Below are 26,860 nucleotides of genomic sequence, written 5' to 3'. Positions count from 1 at the left end.
CAAAGGAAGAAAGAAATGGCATGTAGAAGAGAATGATTTGAGAATTTAATTGGTATTTATAGTTCTCAAAAATATTCATTAATGCATAATTAAAAATTGATTTGCAATATGTAAACGACACAATATTTTGTTAAACATTACCGTTGTACAAAATTATATTAATATTAATATAATTGTGAAAATATAGAAGATGTGATATAGAGGATGAAATTTAGGGGACGTTGCTGGAGGATGAGAAGATATAGAGGATAGAATCTTTTAGAGTGCTGTAAAGGACAGAGAATATTCCTTTAGAGGATGGAATTTAGAGAACGTTGCTGGAGACAGTCTAACAGATCCGGGATTTCGGGTTAACGGGTCCCGAACCCGTTTTTTTGTTTTTTGGCACAAAAACCATGAATTTCTAAACAACAATTTGTTACAACTATTGGGGCCCTCTAGTTTTTAATTGATTTCTTCCAATTTTTATAAAACATTTCTAAATAAAAAAATCAAAACAAAATATTTGAAATCTAGCGCTGGTTTTCGAAATTGTCATGTACTGAGAACCGGAAATCTGAGCGGTTTTCGTCGAATCCTGAGCGAGATTTCAAACCTTGCCTCCACCATACCGCCCCCGCTGACCATCGTGAATGCCACCCCACTACAGCTAACATTTTTTGTAATCTGATGGCATTAAAAAGATTGATATAAGTTTCGATACCGTTGAATAGATTTTCTCCGGAAACTACTAGTGTCTGTAGTATACAGTGATGTACCACCCTGCCATTTCCATTAACCACCATATATATAAAGGGGACATAATCCTGTGCAATATGCCAACATCTACACACATATATTTGACTACTATTCCTACACATTTTTTGTAATCTGTAATTACACATGATCATTTACGAGTTACGACGACACCTACTGTTTGATAACCCACGGCCACAAAGGTGCTATTTTGTCCTTGGCACATCCACTATTTCTGCAGCTGCAGATGTTACGGGTTCAGCTTCCAGCGCTGAGCTTCTCTTCAACCTCCTGCAGCGTCAACGACCACCTATCAGCCCATTCCAAGCATCAAGCAGGGGCTTCCACCTGAGCTCCTCCCACGCGCTGCGCCTCGCCTCGGCCTGCGCCTCCGTCTCCGCCTCGCGGCCTGCGTCCCCTGCAACCAAAGTTTCTGAAGCTCATTTGCACGAACAAGTGGAGTGGAGAGAAAAATATTTTCGTTCACTTTACCGTCGAGGCCCCCGGAGGGCTGATCCCGTTCCAGCTCCTCCCGCTGCTTCTCCCTCTCCAGTCTCCTGGCGAAGTTCTTCGCCGCCGCAAACACGTTCCCGGGGCGCTCCCACCCGCCGCCGAATACGCCGTGGCCTTCCTTCGGCTGCGGCCGGGACAGGAACTCCAGCACGGGCAGGTCGTGGCTCTCGACCCAGTGGATGCAGTCCACGGGGCAGGACTCCACAGCCAGCTGCCCTTGCACAAACAACATACAGCAGTTCAACTAATCAGCAGAGAACTAGGTGATTTTTTTTTCTACGCTGTAGAGTCGGGTCAGGAAACGAAAACGACCTGAATCTGCTGCTCCAGGTCGCCGAACTGGACCTCCACGTGCGCGCTGCCGAGAACGTCGTCCATGGCGAACGTCCTAGCGGCATGGTGCACGCACTCCCGGCATCCTATGCACTTGTTCTCGTCCACGAAGAGAGCTTGGCTTCTCACGGGCCCTTCCCAAGAACTGTATCCGTCCCCGGTGTAACCGGCTCCTGACCCCACCCTACTCCTGCCCCTTCCATCGGCGTGCCTGGAACTGGAAACATCCCGCATCAGAACCTTGTACGCCTCGTTCAGCAGCAGCGTGTAGTCGTGGCCCTGCACATTCAGATCCCAAAACATTCTGTTTTTTAGCTTCAGAAAATCGAACAGATTTGATATTAGAAGCTGCCCAAATAAAACCAGCAGCTGCTGTTTTCCTGGGCACGCACACCCCAACTATGAATGGAAGGAGGAGGGATGAGCGGAAGAATAGGAGAGCAAATGGTAGGCATGGGTGCACCTTGTAGCCGGCGATGTCTGGATGGTGTTGCTTCTGGAGTTTCCTGTAAGCCTCCTTGATCTGCTGAGGTGTGGATTGAATTGCGATGCCCAGCACCTGGTAGTAATAGTCCCTGGTCCTTCCCCTTGCCGTGCTGCTGCAGCACCTGATCGCACTTCTTGGTCTGCCATGGTGTCGTCTAATCAGTTCATGGTGAACTGATCCATTTGTTGTCAGCAAACGACAGTGATCAGATGCAGCAGAGGCGCCGAAGAACCCTACCATTTCTGTATGGATTGTGGTGGTTCCTTCTGTCTTTGGTTTTGTTCAGCAACTTGGGAGAGTTCTGTTCAGATATTTCCAAATAGCTGTCCTTTTCATAGAGTAGATATTTGCAGGAACTTTCTTCTTGGTTTTTCCCAGCAACTGGGGATAGTTCTGTTCACATATTTCCAAATAGCTGTCCTTTTCATAGAGTAGATATTTGCAAGAACTTTCTCTATTTCTGCACTTAAAAAAAAACACAAACATAGAGGTAAGACGCCCACTGGAGACATTGAAATAAGAAGCTGTACCCGAGCACACTGCTCCAACCGATATAACTCCTGAGAAGCTGGTTACACTTTGCAACATATTGAGAAAATTCTTGCACAAGTATATATATAAATTATTTATTACCCAATAAGTCAACACGTCCATTTTCATAGACTCCCAGCCATAGGAGTACACTTAATTATTGGTGACAATGAAATGTAGAAACTACAGTACAGGACCAATGCTTGTTTCAGCATTTATATATATATATACGAGTACACGTGTTGTACATCTAGGCATACAACTATACATGCCATAACGCCCATATGTCCCAACCATACAAGCGTACAACAGTGCTTATTGAGCTGTCTAATAGATGCATACATACTACATCTGTGGTCTTGTCTGGACTACATAGATTTTTCCATCCTTCACTACTCCCTCGACGTCCTGAGGAGAACCATATAGCTCCTCGATGGCATGGCCAGCCCGTGCTATGCTTGAGAGGATTGAGCTTCGGAATCCACGGTCTACTATAAGAGGGTCAGTTGTATAATCAAGTACAACCTCATCCTCCTCATCCATCGGTACACTGAGGAAACAAACAATTTATCTGTCATTCCAAACCAATAAGAACCTTAACATATATATTCAAGAAAGGGATTTCCCTAACCTATCATATAATCCTGCTCCAGCATAACCTTCCAGGTCCTCACCGTTGGAGTCGGAACGGAAGATGATTGATTGCCTTATGAAGAGACCAATTGGCTTGCTTGGGTAACCAAGTAACTACAGATGGGTTAAAGATTAGATCTGGTAAACCATATCATTAGTTGCAATTTTGCAATCTGGTTGGGGGACCTACTGACCATTATTTTTTCCTCAATTAATCTACATTTATTTACCAGTATGTTCATATGCAGTCTACTTTATAAGTAAGAAAAAAATTAAGTTAAATTAGAGGGCGGGGGGGCAGGATTCCTTATAACATACTTTGTGTTTGGGTTGAAATTTTTAAGAACAACGCAGCACCCAATATAATAAATTCATCAACTTTCCAACTGAAGCGGATTGCATAATATTAGCCTACCATAAGACAATATTCTAAGAACAAACCTTGGGAGAGTCAAGGTCATCTTTTTTGCAAACAAAGCTCATAGCACGACCAGGATAGGCTCCCACGAGGGTCTCGCCAAGCCCTTTCACCACTTCAGCATATATCTCAGAAGAATCTCCAGACGATGGGTTTGTGGTATGAATGACAAAAGCATAATCTGCATTCACAACTTCTTGCACGAGAACAGCCATCGAAAGGTACTCATGATCAAGTTTCACCTTGCGTGTGCTAAAATATGCTCTTTCGTTCCATTTTGATGCCCAAACCTAAAAAGGAAATGGAGATATTCAATTATCATACTTGGAATTTTTTTCTTACATTCAGTTTCCAAGCATGTTTCTTATTTGTAATAGATCTATCTACAATATATGAGATCAAATGACCCATGAATGAAGACAAAAAAAATAGGGCAGACCCAGTGCCAAAGGCTCCCACATGAAAGGGGTCTATGGATTGGAAGGGACAAACCGAGGCAAGCCCTTTCCCGCAGATACAAACACTCCTTTGAACTTACAACCTGGTGACTTAGTGAGACAGTTCTCACCACTGCACAAAACATGCCCTTAAAGTTAAAGCCATTGGTGTTTCTAAGCAGATGACCCACAAGGATGTGCCGAATCTTATGGATGCTAGTATTAATTTTAGATCAGGGTACCTTTTTAATAGCCATCCATGCTTGCTCCCAACGCTTGTCTCCTTCATCACCAGGCCAGGGCATTCCAGAGCCTAGCATCCTCTCCTTCAGCTCATTAACCTGAGACACAAAATAAGGCATACATGAAACAATAAAAAGATTAATGTCATAACTATGTCTTAATTGCAACAAATATAAACATATAGAGACATCTCACCAATTGCATAGGAGCAGTAAGATTAAGGACGACTTTTCTTATTTCACCTAGAGCACTAAAATCTTCTTGGGCAAGTCTGATCTTAAGCTTCTCTATGCTCTGTGCTACTTCCTGCCATAAAAGAACAATCAAATACAAGGCAGATCGGTTTTGATGAAACAGCAGAGGGTCCCCGACTGATATTTTTCATTTATAAGGAAACCATAGAAAGAGGAAAAGAAATAAACAAGAAAAAGACAGGGGGATAATGGATCCAAAAGAAAAAAAAGAGGGAGACACTAGTTCAAAGTGCACAACAAATCCCTAAAAAGAGGCTTGTTATCATTTCATTTGCTTTGATATGGCCAATTCTGTCTCCTTTCTAAAGACACCTTCCAATGAGCATGGCAGGGTCATTTACCATCAAAGGTAATATTAGGAAAATCATAACTTATTTGAGCGTATATGTCATTTAGCAAATTTAGTTCATGGTAGAATGAGACTGTAAAGATATGAAATACATACTACTGAAGATGCTACTTACAGAGCAGGCTCAGAAAAATACATTGGTGTTCTGAATACCAAAATGACCCCTTAGAACTTGGTGAACATTAAAGTGCATATTGATATCTTCCCAATTGTATACTTCAAACATGTACAAGAAACAGACTTCTCCAACAAATGTATAGCACTATTATTAAAATATATAATGTCAATAAAGAACCACCAACTGACCTTATTAAGCCCATCTGACAAAACCTTCTCAAAAGTGCCAAATGGTATCGCAACTGACGTTGGGACACCGACCCATGAAGGTACTTTTCCTTTGAGGTATGCTATATTCCGAGACTTGGCCCCAACCTGAAAATAGAAATGTGAGTGTAAGCACGAGGCCAAAAGAAAAGAATACCAGCATAGTAACAGCTGGTTTCATCAAGTTTTTCTTTTGATGCAAAAGTTTGTATTACATACCATTTCCTCAGAGAATTCTTCGGCTGATATTGCATATTTTCCAAGAAATTTCTTCTTGGCCAATGAAATAGATGGTACTGCATGGCCAACTTCTGCATTTGGAGAACTTGATTGCTGAAGTTCACTCTCTGTGATCTCCCTGTTGAATGCAATATATGAGCTGTGGGCATCTAACAGATTATTCCAGATGGGCTGTGAAATGTTGGTAACATGGGATCACCCAGCCAGATATTGTCCAAGTTGATGATGTGCCATCAAGTGTAGCTCGACCATAAATTGTGTAAAGTAAGAAAAAAAAATTATCAAACACACGGTGATAATTAGCCAGGTTTATAGACACTTGTCGTCTACACAGAAGATTATATTAACCCTATAGACATATTCTTTATGCCTTTGATAATAATACATTGTTTTAGTTGTTTTCTTTATTTTTAATCAGTGTCGCACTTTGAAATCCCTGGACCTGGTTAGTGTAGGTGTTGCAATTGCAAGTGTTGTTTTCGTGGCGGTTGTGTTTGTGTGGTGCCTTTTCAATTTGTTTTGTTAATGCAATGATAGACTGCACATTTTAGGAAAAACAACCCAAATTTGACTCTCAAAATATCTATATATATGGATCTAAGTTACCAAATGAATGAACTAAGCTGATGGAAGGAAATATTCAAAAAAGAATTAGTTATTAGCCTTTATAACCTAGCTTCATTAGACATGACGTTCAAATAGCCTCAAGTACCTATAGGTTATATCTGCAGAAGTAGGCTTGAAGGAAAACAGTTTCTGATCATATCCTTCAAGTTCAGATAGAGTGGTGTGGTCAAAACAGGTCGCAAACAGTACCTTCATTAGGAAAAAGCTAGTATGTCAACATCAATACAAGAGAAAAAATTCAAGAAATCTTGCAACATAGCTGTGAAGATAAACCTTGCTATTCCTTGCTCGGACTGACACATGAGACAGAACATCTGGCATATCAGGTGTAATTACACCAACTACTCCATCTGGTATTTCTTCCTCTCCCTTGACACTCTTTGCCACAAGGATGGTTGGTTTATCATAAGATTTGTTCTGGACAGCAAGTAACTCATCAACCACAACCACATAACCTGATACTTCAACCGGGCTTATAACCTGCCAACTGATAGCAGGAGCCAGATGTCAGGTGCAGAGTAATAGAATATATTATTAATTTCTGTGGTTCGCATAAAATTGTGGAGAGGGTCACTAGTATCACTTTTAGGGCTACTTTGGGAACCTCAAATCCCCTTCGGGATAGGAGAGGATTGAGGTGAAAATAAACTAACTTCCTCTCCAATCCCCTTCAATCCCGAAGGGGATTTGAGTTCCCAAAGTAGTCCTTAGAATTATGTGTTCATATACTGGGGATACAAAGTAAAAGAAGTTCAACAGCAGTCATAGATTTTACATTTTTACCTTCCGAGGTGAGCAACATTCCTTAAAACAGGATCAAATCGGTTCAGAAGAGCAGACAGAGTAGCAGCTGATCCACCGCGTATAATTTCTTCTGTGAAGATATTGACCTGAAAATTATATTTATTATTAATTTCTTGATGAACAAATGGAACATTAGGTTTGATTTCTATGAAGTACTCACTGCCCATTGGTCTATGCTGAGTAACGAGCCAAGATACTCAGCAGAGGGCTGCATCATATTATGGTATTGTTCTCCCTTGCTCGCAAGGGCAAGTCTGTTTCTGTCAAGAAATGCTTTAGCATAGAGCGCCCATTGGTCGTCTTTTTGCTTAGCCATTTCCAAGGCTTGGTTCCATCCCTTCAGGAAAAAACATTTAGACAACATCGCCATTGTTAAGCATCACAATAGAATGACAAATAAGTTCAAACAAACAATTATTTCCAGATAGCACAAATGCCATCCTAAAACAAGTGTCACTTCTGGATCCATGTGATTCAAACAGTTGAAATTTTGACCATCCATGTGTTTAATGTGCATGAATAACAACATATGCAATGTAAATTCATAATACTACAAAATTAATAGTTGTCACTAAATATAATATCGAAATATATAGGACAGAGTTCATACACTAATTGTTAATGACCATGATGAGGCAAATAACATTTCCCCTCTTGCAGTGATCAAAATAAGAATTTCAACAGCAGTATGGTGTTACTTAATAGTTCTCTGTCTGCATGTTTTCGTTAGCAAATTTTGGCATGATACTTATTTGAAGTATATCAAAATATGAATACTTTTCTAGATATTTTGGAGAGAACGTTTAAGAAAGGCACATGGTAAAGAAGCAAGAAAAGTGGAATTTTCAGAGGCTGTCTGATCTACATAAACTAGATTAGGACATGCATACCAATTTTATTATCAAAAATTCATAAAATAATGTAAACTTCAAGTCTTTCTATTTCTGGATAATAAAGAGTCAAAGTGTACCTTTAAACAATACAGGATGTCTTCATTGTCGTCAATTGAAAGCGCAAGATTTTCAAGGACAAGACTGATGAAGTACATTATTTTCTGGATTGAGAAAAACGGTGTCATGAGATAAATGCATTCGGATAAGATAAAAGCAACATGTGATACGGAAAAGGTGCATTTAATAATGTCTGCTATAGCAATATTTGTGTGACCAACCTCTGGGGCTGCATCATTCAGCTCCTCATATGACCTTTCAATTGCTGTCCTGAAGGTAGAATCAAGAGCAATGTCCAAAAATATAAGATCTTTCATGCGTTCACGCGAATCAAGAAGCAAAGGGCGCAGTTCAACTCGAGCTTCCAATAGCCCCTATAAGTTGACAATTCGTTATCATTTATCAATAACTGATTCACAAAGTAACCACAAAAATGAGTGGATTAAATAATCCAGTCAGTTATGGAGATCTAGTTGTTTGAATTGAGATAATGAATCCTAGCATCAGCTCTTTGTTTTAATAGAATTCAGGAACTTGGATCTATTATCACTGACCTCAAGAAGTGGTTCCGCTGATTTATCCTCAACATGTTCAAGCACAAATTCAAGCAACTCCTATATGGGCAGTAAATGTCACAAATGTAAGAAACTAAGAAAGTACTACCTCCGTTCTCGAATATTTGTCGCCCGCTAGTTCATATTTGAACTAATCGGCGACAAATAAAAAAGAACGGAGGGAGTACATGTTTTGAGAAAAGAAGTTTTAGGGATTTTTACCGGAAATCCAGATGGTAAACCCTTCACTGGATTGATCTGAACACCAACCATGAAACCTTCACCCTGTATCCAAAAGGTTAGTTCAATAGACGTGAGCATAAAGCATTGTAGCAGAACAAATAGGGATGAGGATGATACCTCTGATTTGTATCCCATACAACTTGCTATAGCAGATTCAAGATCAGCACCAGAATGCACAGCCTAGCAGAATGAGAAAAAGAATAACATTAATAAAACAGTATGTCTGGAAAAGAATATTCAATCACAGAAAATATGAGTAAATGCATATCTTCTTTTTTGTCACACAAAAGGTATAACGTGACACTACACACTAGACAAACGACCACTTCACGGCTAGTGATTAATCTTAACTAATCAGCATCGAAGCTCTAATTGCACATCCATACTGCCTAGACTCCAGACTTGGGTCCCAATTAAGGTATAAATGTCATATAGACGATCTAGACACTCCACTAGGCAAACAGCGAATATTTTTTTCTCAAACACGCAGGAGAATTGTGCGTCGTTGTATATTATAGAGAGGAAAAAGCAGCCCAACAAAAGAAACACACCACCCTTAACCAAACTTGAAGTCAAGGGTATATACCAACCACCCTTTGACCCAACAGGATGTCAAGGGCAGGTTGCAACCTGTGCAACACCGATATGGTGGTATTGACGGATACAGATATGTGGATATGACATTTTCGTTAAAAAAAACACAATACGTGGATATGTTTAAGTATTTCTAATAAATATAAATACATAATAAAGCATAGTTAAAAACTACAAGCAGTGGCAGCCAAGTCTTGCATTCTTGTAATTGTGTTGTTTTGCTCATCCTCTCCCTATTTTCATTTCATTCCAGCCAATGTTCCAACAGGCAAGCATAAACAAAAAAGCATTAGACGAAGGGGAAAGCTCACTGATTGAGTGCTGACCATGACTAGCAAGCAACGCACAACACTCTGGTGGTCTTACCTCCCTTCGCTTGGAGCAACAGCGTTGCAGCACGGATCAATGAGCGGAGAGGCTGCTCTTGGCCTTGTCATGGTCGCCCAAGCAACTATCCATGTGCCATGGCTGATGCTTGTGATAGGAACTGAGCAGGGCCCGCATCATGGTCATTGTTAGTGTATATGTAGTTCCTTTCTTGTATTATATTTTCTCTAGAATTTAGGGTTCTCTCTGTAAACTTACCCTATGTACATTTGCCCTTTGTGCCCTACGCAATAGACAAGTTATCATTTCATTCCTCTCTAACATGGTATCAGAGCTAGGGCTCACTACGCCACCATCCTCGTGCCTTAGTCATCTAGCATGAGCACAACCTTAGCCCCACCTTATGCAGCAGCATGACACGATGTCGCACATCCATAAGGATCTCTTCGGCCTTACCTCCACAGGAACTGCTGTGGAGCGGTGGACTTCGTCACCACCGTTGCTTGGCCGTGCATGAGCTCTTGCGTGTGAGCGTGTTGTGGCGGCTGTGCAGGGTACTAGGGTTACGGGAGAAGAGAGGCAGCATGCATGGGGAATCAGGGAACAGCTATTGGTGGGCTGAGCTATATCGGAACGACATATCAAACAAACGCAAAGAGAATCTGAATTGTTGTTGATTTTTTTTACAGATACTCCAGGGATACGTATCCAAACAGTATCCATGTCATATACGTATCCAACGAGGCATACTCATTCAATCGCATAGGGTTTGTATCCGGTGCTCAAAGGGGTACGGTGCTCACGTGCACAGTAATGGGCATACCAGGGCTTTTGCACATTGTCAAAGCTAGAAACATTACTATTGGAAGCATATAATGGACAGAACAACATATACCATTAGCAGAAAAAGGCACACTAGTATACAATTTGTCTGTATGTTTTTTACAGTAACTCATTTTTTTCTGAATTGATAGTATAGCACAATATGTGTTTTCATATGTTGTCTTCGAAAAACTATATTCCATTTCAAACATAGGGCACAACTTTTCCCCAACACTTTATTATCCATACTAGCTGTGTCACATACCTTTAGGCTTCTCATGTAATTTCCCAGGTCACGGAGTAAACCCGCCTTCTGTTCACTTCTGAAATTTGGTTCTGAATGAATAGCACGATCATAGCTCAAGAGACGCTCTTTGGTTATGCCATTTTTGTTCAAGGTGTCCCAGTAAACGCTTATATCAAAGTCACTCTTGATATAATCAATTAAGGCCTGCCCAAGGAGAGACGAAACCATCAAAACCTCAAAGCTTAGATGTTTGCAATATTAGGAATTCTAAACATCCAATACCTGGCATATCACTACATCATCTGGGCTTGTATTGTTGTGCAATTTCTGGTGCCATTCTTCCATCATTCCACCTTTGCAGTCATTATTTCTCTGTAACACACCAAGCATTTTATTGTTGACATGTCTATGTTTTGGATGAGCACTACCAACTGCTTAATTCATCAAAGCAACGAACAAAAATAACTGTATATTCACCAAGGACCATTATTTTTACCTGTATTACTAATATCTCATCACGAATGCGTTGACCAACATCACCTTCACCTCCGCGACCAACAGCAGCCATTATCATTCTTAATATCTCTCTGTACTGTGGATAAGCTTTGTACATATTCTCAAGATCATCTGTAAACCTATCCTGTGCTTTGCTTATCTCACTGCACATGGTTATTGAACATTATGAGATGTCGTACAATATGCAAATGAGTTACGTTTTTGTTTGTACCCATACAATATTCTATAACTACTAAATTGTATTCTGTTTTGTCATTTATGATGACCAACAATCAAATTAGGTTCACTTGGCAAAAGAAAAAGGACAATTTCTGATTCTTTTTAAACAGAGAGTAAAAGGTTACTGAAGTAAATAATACAGAAAGGTATATACCGTGGCTTCACATTATAGTTCTTATTCCATGTTAGTTGCCTGGTAGCCATGAATCTAATCCAAACAAAAAGCCCAACAATACCCAAAAGTCCAGCATCTCTGGCTTGGTCAGCTAGATCTGCTGCAATATTGAATCTGTTGAAGAAAGTAGTTTAGGAGAACATTCCATGTAAATGGTAGTCATATTATTATCGATATTTTAGGGCCTGACCTGTGCATAAGAGATCGCTGGGCATCTTCCTCCAGATCTGCTATTCTCTCCAGCAATGCCTTAGCAGTACCTTTACCAGCATCACCATTGCCCTTTAACTAAGAACAAATTGGAGAGTTTTATAAGTAAGATACTGTATACCTTTCTCGGCCTTTTGGCTAAGATCAAGTGTATAAGTAAGATACTGTAAAACAGTCAAAGCAGAAGAAACAGTATGAAGTTTGCAAGGTGAAGTGGGCAGAGACAATTGCCTTAATATTTCTGACATCATGGGTGCTGAAATCTAGGAAAAAATCAGAACCATTATTTTTTATCCATGTTTCACCAGACCGAAGAACAAATGGCATTCCTTTGTATCCTCCATCATCAAGCTCTATCTCAACAACCTGCACATTAAGAACCTTGAGATGGCAAGATGGCTAATATAAAGAGGGCATTATAACAAGTTGACGGTGTTAGTTCCACCTGGTAATGCAAACCATCCAATTCAGATTTAGTAAATTCAGTTTCACACGCCTTGTCCAGCAATGTGGAACCAGATGGCAATATATTTGGAGAAGGTGCCTGCACAGTTAAATAACACCACATTGGCACTGAAAACAATGTTTAATACAGCTGCTTGCAGCTTTAACAAATGCAAAAAAATTGGAGTTTTACCTTCCATTCTCCAGCATTTTTTGCCAAAGACCAGTGAAGAATAAGTGGGTCGGTATGGTTTGTTGCCAAGTGAACTTCTGTTTTATTTTGAACCTTGGTAGAAATTGCCTTAAGAAGAGAGAAGCTTGATTAGCCTGGTGGAAGCAAGGGCGGGAAATGCAAAGGATATCTGTCAAGGATCCTAACCAGTATCTCTTTATCGCCGAACTTGAAGAGCTTTCTGCTTAGAACTTCACAGCCATCCTTCTCATGTAAAGACTTGGTGAAGAGATCAAGAACAGTTGGTTGTTTTGGTACAACCTCTACTTTATCTTCCACAAGTGTATGCTTATGTTTACTGAGAAGTTGTGTGATATCTCTCTTTTTGCGCTGAATCCTTTCTACAGAGAAGTACTTCTTGTTCTTCAGCTGCTTGGAAACTTTACTCTCAATGTTTCCTTTCAAAATTTTCTGCCTCAACTGATCAATAGAGATTCCCTTGTCCACCTCAGCCTGCAGTTCCTTCCTTGCTTCCTCAAATTCTACCTGGCAAATTGTGAAATAAGAACCTCCACAAAGCATCAAATCAACAAGCTATTTTACGCTGTTGAATCAATGTATTACCAGTTGCTTCTCAGGAGGATAGTTTGGCTTGCCCGCTTGCTCCCACCTTATATAAGCCTGCACCTGTACAAGATCCTCTGGAAGTTTACCGATGGGCATTCGAGATGCAGAAGATTTACTTTCATCCGACTCAGGTGCTTCAGGTGCTTTTGTCAATTTAGCTCGAAGCTTCTCTAAAGAAACACCTCTGTTTACTTCCTCTATTAACTCAGCTCGTGCAGCTTCATACTCCTCCTGGAGAAAAATGCAACCGCTACCTACTTTTAGTTTACTAATAACTTAGTGCATCAACTTCCATTAAGATGGACGATGGAATGTTTAGTACTAAAAGCTTGCCTTTTCTTGCTCTGGTGTGTATGACTGCTTTCCCCTTCTTTCCCACCGAAGGTAAGCTTGGATCTGCACAAGATCCTCTGGCACCAAGGTAGAAGTAGCAGAAGAGGAGGCACCAGATGCACCAGTACCCTGATGGCGGCTCGACTGGAACTGAACCTGAAAATTCTGGCCATTGTTTTTAAACCTGTCCAAAGTAGAGTTCAGATGGTTGATATCTTGTTCATTCAAATAAACAAACAGTGCTGCAAAGTAATCCAAACAGCAGCATTACCATTTGTTCTGTGTCTCGTCAAAGATGAGGAACTCAATGGCGTGCACCCCAGGATCATCTATCTCAATCCTTAGAGTGGAGTTATCACCTGACTGCACAGTTATGGACATTAGTAACTACTGTTCCGTGGTGGCACAAAGATCCTTGATGCAAGACGACTGACCTTTACAAAAGGTGTCCTGAGAGCCCTGTTCTTGTACACTGTCGTTCCATCAGGTTTTCTGGACGGGAGGATCCAATCTCTGCAGCCAAGTAGCTCAAGTACATCAAATTCAATCTAAAAGGAAGTGCAGCAAATGGCATAAGAGCATGTGTGACTGAGTGCAAAAGCGGGAAGAGAAGCTTCGACGGCAGCAAATGGCATACGAGCATGTTTGAGACATGTTTTATCATCAAAAGCGGCAAGAGAAGCAGTGCCTCACACCTCTTGTCCGGGCGAAGGGCTCCCCAATGCAAAATCAGGGAACCGCTTGTGTTGGTCACCTCCAGGCTAATCTCTGACACCAAACCCTGCGGCGCTGGGTTCACTGCGACCTGTTCCCACACAATGCACCAATAGTGTTATAGAGATAAAATCGTAGCAGATGGGTGAATGAACCTGGTATCCAGCGGTCGCACCTGGAGCTCGGAGTTGGAATCCAGCGTGAACTTTCCGATAAGCTGCGACAAGAGCAACGGAAAGACATGAAAATGAAGCAGGCAAATTGCCAAACAGTGGGAGAACATCAGCTGATGATGGCCCAGCGGCGAAAGATAGAGCAGGCATGAGGTGCTTACGTCGGGGGACGCGCGGTCCGCGGACGTGGCGACGGCGCGCGGCACGACGGGGCCGCGGCTAGAGGCGGAGAGCGTCGTGGGGCGGCGCTGGCCCCCGCTGCGTCGGAGGGACGCTGGCTGCGGCTGCTGCTGCCGCTTCGCTGGCGAGGAGGCCGCGGGCCGTGCGCGGAACGCGAGCGCGCACCGCTCAGCCGCCGCTGCGTTGGCCGCGGCACTGAATCCGGACATGGCACGCGAATCTCAACCGCTCGGACACCTTTTGATACCGACGTTGCAGCGAATCTCAGCCGCTGTTGGTCGGCTTGCTCACTCGCTTCCTACACATACCAGAAGAAACCAGAAGGAAAAAAAAAAGACGAAGCAGATATTATCGCGAGGAAGCGAACGAGTGGAATGCAGGCAAGAACAAGAACCGCCAGGATCAAGCCAGCGCACGCACGGACGGAGACAGTCACGGAGTATCAAGAAGCCACGGACACGATCAGCAAGATGAAGCCGCGGCGCACTCACGGTGGCTCCGAAAGAGCGAAGAGGGGTGGCGGTGAAAAGAAGAGGATGGGAAGGAGGCGCGAGCGGCGAAGCGCGGGCTGCGGAGGAGGAGGATGGAGTGGGAGGAGGAATGGGCGCGGGCGGGGCGGGCGGTCAGCGCAGCGTCTCGTTGCTCGCTCGCCTCTCTCCTCTGTCCCGTTCCCGAAGAATGCGCACAGTCCGGCGTCGGCGTGGGTGGACGCTACGAGACGCGACCTGTAATTATCTTCTCGCTTGGAGGTAGCAAGAGACCGAATTACAATGCCAATTTCGCATCCTCTCCCTTCCTGCTTCTATCATTTTCAGCGCACTGAAAAAAAAAAGTAGCACCATGCCACCATCAGTGGAAAGACGTAGCAACATGAACATGTGAGATTTTACTAGCAAGCCTAATTTTTTTTCTATTGGTGTGGATATGAAAAGCTGCAAAGTAGTGGTTTTACATCCTGGGTGTATATAATATTTTTTCTAATATGTAGTATTAGTTTTTACAGCTTTATCTCTCTCTTCTCTTTCTTTTTATCTCTCTTTTACCTCAACAATTAGTTATTTTACAGCATATTATTGTACTTGCTTTGCTCTGAGAAGCGATAACTGACAGCGTTACATTCAGTTTTTGAGCCAATCATATATTTCCTGGTGTCCTTAATTTTATCCGTCATTTATATGGCACTTGAATTTGCATCAGATTTCAGGTGCTGCAACTAGTTTCGGACAAGCATGTGGCAACAAAATCAAACAAATCTTCAACATACACATACGCAAAATCGTTAGAACTTATTATATCAATCAAAAGTACTGCTAGAAACGAATTTAAGCTGAGGCTTGATTTTGGCAAGAACGACAAAAATATGTACGTTACGTAGCATATACTTACAGCTCATTGCCTAGTTAGCCCACAATCAACTGCAGCCTAGGATATCGATCCCCGGTTTGACCCCTCAACACTGGCCGATATGGCCGCGTTGATGGCACAAGATCTAAAACGAATCACAGTATTGATGATTGATGAAATTTAGAGCAAGCCACTATTGTGTTTTATACAATTTAGAAGAAATTTATTTGCCTATGCCACTGCATGCTACCTTTGGTAGTTTTGTGAAGAAATTACTTGGATAGTCTGTGACGTTTTTTTGAAAAGAAAAAGGATGTAGAGGAAACCTGCGGCACAGCTTTATTTATTGCATAAAATATAACAAGATGAAACAAAGGAACCGAACGAGCTGGATAGAAAAAAGAGAAAGAGAAAGAAGAGGATACTAAAAAATTAAGAAAGAGAAAGAAGAGGATACTCAAAAATTAAGGGTAGGGCTAAATCCAAACATCTGAAGCTCCAACGTGTCATTGAAACAAATCATCCATGTAGAAAACGAAGGGACCATATTTTTAAAGATGAAATCATTTCTTTGCTTCCAGATGGTCCAAGTCACAAAAGCCACAATTTTTATGAAGAGGCGTCGGGCAAAAGCGCTCTTCGCATTTTCGAACATTAGAAAGAAATCTAGCTCAAGATTCCACTGAATACCGACATACTGCCAGCATTCCAAGCTGAAAGGACACTCAAACAACAGATGGAACGAATGTAGCCTCCTTGCAGTTAGAGTCACAAAGAACACAATGCAGATCACTAGAAAACCTTTCCTTCTGAGCAAATTCTTCGAGTTGATTTTATCTCTTAAGACAAGCCAAACAAAGATTTATTTTTTTACCATTGTGCTCTTGTAATGTAGATGAAGAATAGGTATTGCTCCAACGCCATTATGTTACAATCTGTACTTTGTTTATTACTATAGATTTATTATGGGCATAAATATATTTTAACTATTTTGTGGACTTATGGGTCCAATATATTCTATACTCATAATTCGTAAGAAAAATATATGGAATAACCTAACATATCTCATAGCTTTGCCACTGCATTTAAGTCACTAAACCTACATGAATGCATTTAGTCCCTCAAATGCTTTGGTAATTAATGACAACATAAGGTTGTTATGGCTAATATGTGTTTTGCAAGGCAAATTTGAGTTCAGGTCACAATGATGGAGATTGTTTCATGCAATCTATGGTTTTCATGTCCCTATTTATGGTTTCATTTTTTGTTTGTTTTAAATGGAGGAAAGACAAGGTTAATGATGTACTCGTTCTAAGTGTCATTTGGAGTTGAGAGACACTTATAATAGTTTAGAACTTTGTTTCTCCCTTAATTGTATTATAAAGAGGGTATGAACGGATATAGGCTATAGCAATCTTTCCAAGCCCTTTAACCTTGCCTTTGTCGTTGTCACTAAATGTGATACTTTCAAGCTCATGTTTACCACTTATGTTTATTGAATTGAACATCCCTTCATCTCCAAACAAATGTTGAGTGCATTCACTATAAAAGCTCACATCATCTTCCACTGGCCTTGTAATTTACCTAACAAAGAAAATAAAATTAATTTAGGTGGGTACTCCAATGTTAGTGACTAGTTTTTTGGGCATTCATTTTGTCTTCTTATTTTGGCCAACAATAGGTGGACCAATGAGCTTAGCTTCATTTTGTTCTTCTCCTTCTGACCATTTAATTATTCTTTTTGGTCTTTACTTTTTTATGGTTACCGTTGTTGCGCAATCTTGAACCTATATATATATATATATACTAGGTGAGTGCCCGTGCGTTGCAACGGAAACATATATCACGATAACTCATTTTTGTACATAAGTTATCATGATATATGAAGTAACACAAAACGCGTAGGTTCTGGTAGCTTTTTGAGCCTGACGGTTTTGAACCAGCAATTGAGCTACCGGTGAGTGAAGAGCAGCAAGACAAAGATGATGATGGCTACAAAAAAAGAGTAGAATGGATGATAATGGTGATCAGGTTATAAAGAAGCAAACAAGCGCTGTTAATAGCAGTTCCTCACCATCTAATCAAGAGAATGGTGGCCCTGTTCCTATGCAGACAACAAGTTTTTCTTTGCTTGCATCTCTTTCGTCAGTGGGGGTAACCAATTCCCCTCCCAGGACAGAAGGGCTTAGTGCAACCTTGTCTCATCTTCCACAGTCCTTGATCGGCTGTCATTCTGTGCATCTTGCTGGTATCAATCCAGAGCATCAAAGTGAGAAGCCAGAGCAGCAGTGCATAGTAGCTAGTGAGGAAACTACGCCTAAAAAACAAATTGTACCAATACCTGCTATCAACCATCCCAAGGCCGTTTCAGTGCAAGGTGATGGGCTGAATTTGAAGCAGTATACAGCAGAAAGTGAAGATGCTATGATCGTCTCTGATATATGTGCTTTGGATGTGACCATCCAACCTCATATTAACAACTTTTCAGAGCAGGGAAGTGATATGATACAGGAGCAAGTCGGAACAGGCGCTGGGACGGTTATAGCCGAAGGTGTCAACAACGATGTGTTTGCAGCGGCTACTACCACTATGGAAAAACTTGAAGTCTCAAAGGCTGACCAGAGGATTGAAGGTACTGTGCAGTTGGTACAGCACTCTGCAAAGCGATGAGGAGGAAGACAACTCTGAACTTAGATGGCGCGAGGAATAGTACGATGATGGCAGACTCTACTCCAAATATATCACAACCTTCTCGGTAGTATCCATCCACGAGTGGTTGAGGTCGGTGTCCGTGTTGACAGCGGCAGCGGTATTGGGAGGATCAACACGATTGTTGCGAGATCTGAAATTTTGGCCAGGGATGGGACGTTGTGAGCGCGATGGTCGGAGCGAGGCGAGGGGGCCGGGAGCGGCGCGTGTGGATCTGGCATGGGGGCGTGGGCGGCTGTTTCACCAGTTGGCGTGGGATGGGACTGGGAGCGGCGTGCGCAGATCCGGATGGGGGCCGTGGGCGGCAGTTTCGCCGAGAGCATCGCACGCGAAGGGGATGGGGGTGAGCGGAGAAATCAGAGCATGGAGGTTGATGGGGCGGCATGGTGTACAGCTGTGTTGACAACACACAAAAACGAGAGGACACACAAACTCGAGGCTAAACTTCTTGGGCCCCGGAAAGGCCCCGCTGTTGGCTGCAGCCACGCCGGCGGAGAAGTCGAGCTTGCCGATGAGGCTGTCCATGGACTGGCTCCTGACTTGGCGAGCCATGGGCGCACGGGGCGGTGGGGAGGTGTGGGAGGGTGGGGCGGTCGTGGATGGAGCGGGGGAGGAAGGGGCAGGGGGCGGCGGCGGTCGCAGTCGCGGATTGAGCAAGTTAGGAAGGGGCGGGGGCGACGAGCTGGGTCACGAATGGAGCGAGGGGAGGGGGTGGTCGCGGCTGGAGCACCATGGAGATGCGAGGCGGGGGCATTGGCCGCGCCAGGCGCCCACACTCCGTACTTAATTAGTAGTAAGGATATATATATGTGGAAGGTATAACGGAAGCCCTGGTGTTCCAATAGTTAAAGGAAGCCTAGGCCGATCACCCCTGCAGCCTGGTTCAACCCAGCGCACCGACTGAACCAGTCTGTCGGTTGCACCACCTATGCCCACGTCTGTGCGCGCAAAAAAGGAAATGCATGCATGAGTCAAACACGTTCTCTTGCATGCGCGTAAATTTAGGAAAGACATGTATGGCGGTTTCTATCTTTAAATGCTTTATTTTCTCCATAAATTTAGGATCGCTGCAACAGCCATGCAACTAGACTCGTAAGGACCATTTTATGATATATATACTGCTACTAAATATGCTACCCTGTGTAGATAATTATGCAATTTGGTATACTGCGTAAAAATCTGTTACCAGCTGCATGCACACGAATTTATGATGAAAATAACGTGCAATGAAAGGAAATGAATTACACGCATAGAAACAAAAAATCGTATTTAATGTTTTATTTCCTTCATAAATATAAGATCCCTTCAACAGCCATGCAGCTAAACACATTAAATCTAGTTTATGATATATACTGATACAAATTATACTATATGGTGTAGGTATTTATGCAATTTGTTACACTGCGTAAAAAATCTGGCATATTTTTCACTAGTGGACGCATCTCCGGGTTGGAGCGTAATAACCTTAAGTTTTGAGCATAAAATCCCTCAATTATAAGCGTATATACCGAGCCAATGTGAAAGATTGATAACTTTAGTAGGTTGTTATTACAATCCTATTTTTATGGCAGATCCGAAAAACATGGCAGCCGCATGCATGCAGTTATACAGATCCAAAAATTATGGCAAAAGCATGCATTAGTCAAACATGTTCCCTTGTATACGTGTAAATTTAGGAAAGATATGTGTGACGGTTTCTATTTTAAATGTTTTATTTCCTCCATAAATTTAGGATCACTGCAACAGTCATACAGCTAGACTCGTAATTATTATTTTATGATATATAGTGATACTTGAAAGCTCTCTTGTGAGTTTTGGTGTTTAGATGACAACTCAATTAAAGGACTAACAAGTGTGTTGAGTGTTGAACAGGTGCTCAGTGTAAAGCTGACAGGGTTCAACACAAGTGAACAAGTGTGATGGCCCAAGGACTAGATGATGATATATAATGGGCATCACAAGTAAGATGGACATTGCAAAAGTGATACTCGGATGCGTAGCTCGGAAACAACTGATCAAGCCAAGGACGGAGGCAAGAAGAGCTTCGAGGTACCAAGTGCACGGGAGAAGGTCAAGGAGACTGAGGAACCCAAAGCCAAGGGTGAAGAAGAAAGCTTGCAAAGTCAAGGGTGATCGAGTTGAGAACAGCTACGGCACATCAAGGATCACTATATAAGGACGTGACTTACAACCAATGAGGTAACAGCTACAGTTACGTGGTGTAAGTCATAAGGCTCAAGATCAAGCTCTAAGAAGGAGATCAAGGTCACTAGAAGGAGAACAAGTGTCAAAACCAGAACTGGAAGCAGCCCAAAAGAGCTAAGTTCATCTTGATCTTCAGTTTGGGTTGTTCCTATGTTTGGAGATGTTCTATGTGACCTTTGCAGGATGTTGGAGCTAAGAAATGTCAATCTAGATCAAGTCAAGCCAACTTGATGATTTATGAGTCCAACATCAAAGCTCAAGCATGTGAAATGCTGTAGATGTAACAATTAAGAGAAGGTATGTTTCTAGACTTAGTACATTGGTTTTTGTGTACTAACATATTTGTCTAAGTGTTAGAAACAGAGAAAAGAAGAAAAGAAAAGAGATGCAAATACTTGGCTGTGTACAGCCGAGACTCAGCTCAGTCTGGCACACCGGACTGTCCGGTGGTGCACCGGACAGTGTCCGGTGCGCCAGGCTGACTCTGGTGAAAAGGCCGCTCTCGGGAATTCGTCGGCGATGTACGGCTGAAATTCACCGGACTGTCCGGTGTGCACCGGACTGTCCGGTGAGCCAACGGTCGGCCGGGCCAACGGTCGGCCGCGCGATCTGCGCGGGACACGTGGCCGAGCCAACGGTCATATGGGGGCACCGGACTGTCCGGTGTGCACCGGATAGTGTCCGGTGCGCCAACGGCTCCAAGACAGCAACGGTCGACTGCGCCACTTATGGAAGGAGATCGGCACCGGACAGTGTCCGGTGGTGCACCGGACTGTCCGGTGCGCCACCCGACAGAAAGAAAGTATTGCCTTCCAAATGGGATTCCAACGGCTCCTAGGCCCCTTGTGCCTATAAAAGGGACCCCTAGGCGCCTCCAGAAAAAAAAAGAAGTGCAGCCAACAAGTATAGACTTCACTCGAATCAATTCTCGCTCTCCCTCTTGTGTGTAACTCTATAGTTTGTGTAGAAGGCACAGCTATAAGCCTTTAGAGAGTGGAGAAGAGCTGCTAAGAGCTAGAGCAAGGTCTTGAGCGTATCGTTACTCTACCGAGGTGCTGCCGAGAAGTCTGTAAGCAGCCACGGTGTTGTTGTAACCCATCTCAATAGTGAAAGGCTCTATCTGTCATACTGACAGATCTGAGCAAACGGAGGAAGGAGTTGAAATAGACTCCAAGCCCAGGTGTGGCTAACTCCAACGAGGACTAGGCAAGCATTTCAGGCTTGGCCGAACCTCGGGATAAATCCCTGCGTCTGTATTGTATCCTGACTCTCTGTCTTACTCGTCTTTATATCTGCACTTCAATACTTATCTGTGGTATAAGCTTTAATTGAAGTGCAGGACATTTTGAGACAGGATCTTCTATTCCGCTGCAACCTACTCGAAGAGTCTTCTCACTCCACTGCGTACTAAGTCTTCGAGTAGAGTAAGATTTTAAGTTTTAAAGTAATAAGTTTTATTCGCCTATTCACCCCCCCTCTAGGCGACATCCAGATCCTGTTCCCGGGTCAAAAGGATCTTTCAATTGGTATCGGAGCTAGGCCTCTCCAGTGTGGGCTTAGCCGTCCGGAGATGACAATGTCGTCACAAGAGGTAACTGTAGAACTTCTTTTAGGCGATGGTTCTAATTACAAGTCTTGGTCTGTCTCTATTTATAATGCTTTCATGAGTGTTGATCCTGAAATGAGACAGGTCTTTAGTAGAAGTATTTTTCCTTCTAATGTTAGTAAAAATCCTTCTAATGAAGAACTAAGATGTCTAACTCTAAATCACCATGCTTGCAACATCTTAGTTGATTCTCTATCTAGAGGTGCCTATTTTGCCATCTTGAGTAGTGATAGTAACTTAATTTTTGATGCTCATGATCTATGGACTAAACTTAAGTTGAAATTTTTTAAGTCCATATGCACTTCCACTGCTCCCTCTGTTGCTAGTGATACTAACTTGTACAAGGGAGAAGAACAAGAACGATGGGCACCAAACGATGAATCCACCTCGTCGACAGGTTTGTTTTCCACTAATAATAAGTGTCTTATTGCTAACAATGACGATGGAGACAAAAGTCAGGATGAGGAGGAAAATGAGGATGATAGCGAGGATGAATCCTCATCACCACAAGGTACATTTTCCTATATTGCTTCCACTGACATTAATGACAGGGAAAATGAGACCGATAATGTGGAAGAAGAGGAGATTCGCCGTTTCTACACCCATCTCAACAAAGAAGACAAAGCGCTCTTGATTAAGCTGTTGAGAAGGAACAAGGAACAAAGCGAGATGCTTCTTAGGCTAGAGGAGACTCTCATCAAAACAAACAACAGCCTGGAGAAGATGACCAAAGAACATGAGGAGCTAAAGTGCTCTCATGATGTCTTGGTCCAACGGTATGATTCAATTTTAATTGAGCAAAATAGTAATGATGATGCTATATCTTGTGTTGCTCAACTTAAAATGGAAAATGCCATGCTTGAGAGAGAAGTAGAAATTCTAAATTTAGAAAAGCTTGCTCTAGGTGAAGAGTACGATGTGTTGTCATATTCTCATAATAAAATAATTGATGATCATATCATGCTTAATGTTGCTCATGAGGTTATAATTACGAACTTAAATTCATGTGAACCTCATTCTCGCACGTGTGCGCATTTGAATTGTATATCACCATGTGCTAACCCCTGTTGTTCAAAAGAAAGCCAATGTTTGAATAAGCATCAAGATGCAGGGTCACAAAAGAAATTGTGTGGGAACAAGAAGAAAAGACAACTAAGGAGAAGACGCATTGCTCAACTCTCTCAAGATATCCACGGGCGCGTGGTGAAGAAGCTTGAGAAAGGAAAAACTGCAGCAAGTGTTGAGCTTCATAAAAAGATTGTTCCTAAAGATGAAGAAATCAACATGAGCTTGGAAAAAGGTAAAGATTTACTTAATCATGTTGTTTGCACTGACCTTTTCTCTATGTCATCAAAGAGCAAAAAGAGAAGAGGAAAAAGGAGGTGTTTCAAGTGCAAGAAGCTAGGCCACCTTATCGCGTCTTGTCCATACAAAGACAAGGATGAAGGGACAAGGAGTTGTTTTGGATGCAACAATAAGGACCACATGATCACTTCTTGTCCGCTATTGATGAACCAAGCACGTGCACTCTCCAAGATGACCCCCACTAAGGAAAATAACAAACAGCAAGTGTCATGTCAAGTTGAGCGACGCTTCTGCTACAAATGTGACGAGCAGGGTCATCTATCCAAGGTATGTAATAAAGGTAAGGCTCCTAAACAAGTAAAGTTGTCTCAATCTCATTTGCTTAGGAGACCCAAATCATATACTTGTGCTAGATCTACAACGAGCTCACCTAGAACTAGCACAAAGACTATTTGGGTGCCAAAGGCACTTTTAGTTGATCGTTATGGACCCATCCCGAGGTGGGTACCAAACTGTGCTAACTAGACCATGCAGGTGCCTTGAGATGGACTGGAGACCATGGGAGAGCTTAAGACGGTTATCTAAAAATGCTTAAGCTGTCAGTTGTTTTGGTGTTTATTGACCCAAGGTTGAATTATTGTAAAACACTAATCCCATGTTCATCTCAAGTGAAATAAGGTGTATAGGTCCTGAACCATTATTGGTGAATCAAGTAAAGGACTTTGATGAGAATCTACAACGTGCTCTCCAAAGGACGGTACCCGTGTATTTTAAGTACATAACTGCAATTTAGTGTTGCTCTTAAGTTAGCTTGTTGTGCTACCTGTCTTTGGAGTAGTGATGCTTTATGATTGCCTGTGCTAAATGAATCATAATGATGTTTGTTTAATCATGACTAGTGCACTAAAGGATATATCTTTTGAATCATTCATGGGTAGCTCTTTCATTTGTTATATCCACAGCGATTAACCCTCTTGGTGTATATGGATAAACATGTAACTGTGTGTAAGTCATGCTATGTGCAAATATGACATTTTGTTTAGTCCATGTTCACATGATTACCCTGGTTTGGTATTGTGTGAATTTCAAATCCATGTCGTGCCCTTTTGAGCTATGAGATGCGTAAGGAGCCCTGAATTGGTGATAACAAGTGCTCTCATAAAGGCAAAGGTATGGAAAATGGAACTGTGCAATTTTATTGAATATCTTGAAGTTCCATTAATTGTGATCATAGCTATGTTCTTGTCTTTCAATCGGTAGTATCTTGGTTTAGATGATTTATGCCTTTAAAATGTTGTTTCTTTTGGTGCATCTAAGAAACCTTCTTAATTATGGCATGCTTAGACATTACGCTTTATATGCATGATTGTGTTCTTCAATTGGTACAGGTGGCACAATGATTGTCATGTATGTGGTACAATGATTAGCATGCATTGCTATATTAAGTCAATCTTTCATTTGGTACTCAATTGGTATTTCTTTGTGATGAAATTGAGAGTATGCCTTGACCAAGATATGTTGAAATCCCCTCTAGTTCTGAGAAAGCTAGAATGTGCAAAGTGCAAGTCATCTAATACTTGATGCACAAGTTTAGGGGGAGCACACATAACTTGTATTTTTAGACTAATTGTTTCTTGAGTGATCTTGTATAGTCTCAAGGTGGAAAAGAGAAGATGAGCAAGAAATGGAGCAATCAGGACTTGGGTACCTCCGTAAGTCAAGTAATTGGTATCTTAAGTCGCGAGTAATTGCATATTTCTAGATTGCTCATGCTCTATAAAATTTGGTGATACTAGATGCTTATTCTTTAATATCATGGAGCTACGATAATAAATGATCTTGCAATTGGTATCTTTCAATTGGTAGTGCATATGCTCAATAAGTAAGGGGGAGTGTTGATAATGTGTCTCTCCTCCTTAACACCCTGCTGTCCCTTGACATCATCCTATGTTCTTGCATGAATATGGTTTTGGTGGTTGATGTCAAAGGGGGAGAATTTGTGCATTAAAGCTTATCTCAACCTGAGAGGAAAGCTTATCCTAAGGGGTGATGTGTCAGTTTGAGCTTTGCTAGTGTGTTATTCATATGCTTCCTGCAGTACTATATAGTCATATGGTTAATGGTGCTTTAAGACTAAAGGTGCTTTAAGATTGCTTTAAAATGGTATCTTAGTCATATAGCATCATGGTTTGATTCTTGACACAATGCATTCCAAAAAGTGCTAAGATGTAGAAATGCTTCGAATTGCCTAAGTATGTGCAAATTGGCATATAAGGCCAAAATTATGAATCTGAAGTAAGCACATATTTAGGGGGAGCAATTCTATAAACTTAGAATTCAAAATTTGTGCTTCAAATCTTATTCTTATGTAAGCTTTAATTGTGTTGCCATCAATCACCAAAAAGGGGGAGATTGAAAGCTCTCTTGTGAGTTTTGGTGTTTAGATGACAACTCAATTAAAGGACTAACAAGTGTGTTGAGTGTTGAACAGGTGCTCAGTGTAAAGCTGACAGGGTTCAACACAAGTGAACAAGTGTGATGGCCCAAGGACTAGATGATGATATATAATGGGCATCACAAGTAAGATGGACATTGCAAAAGTGATACTCGGATGCGTAGCTCGGAAACAACTGATCAAGCCAAGGACGGAGGCAAGAAGAGCTTCGAGGTACCAAGTGCACGGGAGAAGGTCAAGGAGACTGAGGAACCCAAAGCCAAGGGTGAAGAAGAAAGCTTGCAAAGTCAAGGGTGATCGAGTTGAGAACAGCTACGGCACATCAAGGATCACTATATAAGGACGTGACTTACAACCAATGAGGTAACAGCTACAGTTACGTGGTGTAAGTCATAAGGCTCAAGATCAAGCTCTAAGAAGGAGATCAAGGTCACTAGAAGGAGAACAAGTGTCAAAACCAGAACTGGAAGCAGCCCAAAAGAGCTAAGTTCATCTTGATCTTCAGTTTGGGTTGTTCCTATGTTTGGAGATGTTCTATGTGACCTTTGCAGGATGTTGGAGCTAAGAAATGTCAATCTAGATCAAGTCAAGCCAACTTGATGATTTATGAGTCCAACATCAAAGCTCAAGCATGTGAAATGTTGTAGATGTAACAATTAAGAGAAGGTATGTTTCTAGACTTAGTACATTGGTTTTTGTGTACTAACATATTTGTCTAAGTGTTAGAAACAGAGAAAAGAAGAAAAGAAAAGAGATGCAAATACTTGGCTGTGTACAGCCGAGACTCAGCTCAGTCTGGCACACCGGA

The 26,860-nt window shown here is 41.9% G+C and overlaps 2 protein-coding genes and 1 long non-coding RNA gene across 5 annotated transcripts; all 3 read right to left on the bottom strand.

Moving 5' to 3' along the window:
• Positions 1-666: 666 nt before the first annotated feature.
• Positions 667-2,508, bottom strand: LOC100284383 (3Fe-4S ferredoxin). Of its 2 annotated transcripts, none has more exons than NM_001157278.2 (4): positions 2,045-2,432; positions 1,561-1,860; positions 1,228-1,459; positions 667-1,153 (listed from the first exon to the last, which is right to left on the bottom strand). In NM_001157278.2, exons 1-4 carry the CDS (start codon positions 2,306-2,308, stop codon positions 1,035-1,037), a joined length of 915 nt encoding a protein of 304 aa, NP_001150750.1. In that variant the 5' UTR covers positions 2,309-2,432; the 3' UTR covers positions 667-1,034. The 2 variants fall into 2 exon arrangements, with proteins under 2 accessions (NP_001150750.1, XP_020394593.1); XM_020539004.3 differs by having other exon boundaries at positions 739-1,144; positions 2,045-2,508.
• Positions 2,509-2,680: 172 nt separating this feature from the next.
• Positions 2,681-15,112, bottom strand: LOC100381411 (Alpha-glucan water dikinase 1 chloroplastic). Of its 2 annotated transcripts, none has more exons than XM_020539039.3 (33): positions 14,920-15,112; positions 14,410-14,726; positions 14,251-14,292; positions 14,057-14,166; positions 13,796-13,874; positions 13,633-13,724; positions 13,362-13,545; positions 13,026-13,259; positions 12,609-12,947; positions 12,423-12,530; positions 12,231-12,329; positions 12,017-12,151; positions 11,766-11,863; positions 11,555-11,689; positions 11,162-11,324; positions 10,948-11,037; positions 10,684-10,869; positions 8,793-8,855; positions 8,655-8,717; positions 8,433-8,492; positions 8,100-8,252; positions 7,899-7,982; positions 7,089-7,265; positions 6,908-7,014; positions 6,398-6,611; positions 6,210-6,313; positions 5,477-5,615; positions 5,240-5,365; positions 4,526-4,636; positions 4,330-4,428; positions 3,674-3,940; positions 3,231-3,346; positions 2,681-3,149 (listed from the first exon to the last, which is right to left on the bottom strand). In XM_020539039.3, the coding sequence occupies exons 2-33, from the start codon at positions 14,635-14,637 to the stop codon at positions 2,945-2,947; spliced, it is 4,410 nt and encodes a 1,469-aa protein (XP_020394628.1). In that variant the 5' UTR covers positions 14,638-14,726; positions 14,920-15,112; the 3' UTR covers positions 2,681-2,944. The 2 variants fall into 2 exon arrangements, with proteins under 2 accessions (XP_020394628.1, NP_001348353.1); NM_001361424.1 differs by having other exon boundaries at positions 2,684-3,149; positions 14,849-15,095.
• A 2,589-nt stretch (positions 15,113-17,701) lies between these two features.
• LOC103629905 (uncharacterized) lies at positions 17,702-18,552 on the bottom strand. Its single transcript, XR_554704.2, has 3 exons — positions 18,114-18,552; positions 17,847-18,017; positions 17,702-17,764 (listed from the first exon to the last, which is right to left on the bottom strand). It is a non-coding gene; the product is annotated as an uncharacterized lncRNA (long non-coding RNA).
• Positions 18,553-26,860: the final 8,308 nt, after the last annotated feature.

The sequence above is a fragment of the Zea mays genome, chromosome 6 (assembly GCF_902167145.1).
Source record: "Zea mays cultivar B73 chromosome 6, Zm-B73-REFERENCE-NAM-5.0, whole genome shotgun sequence".
Lineage (NCBI taxonomy): Eukaryota > Viridiplantae > Streptophyta > Magnoliopsida > Poales > Poaceae > Zea > Zea mays.
Note: the sequence above shows the minus strand (reverse complement) of the source record. Positions and strands in the feature narration are given on the sequence as shown.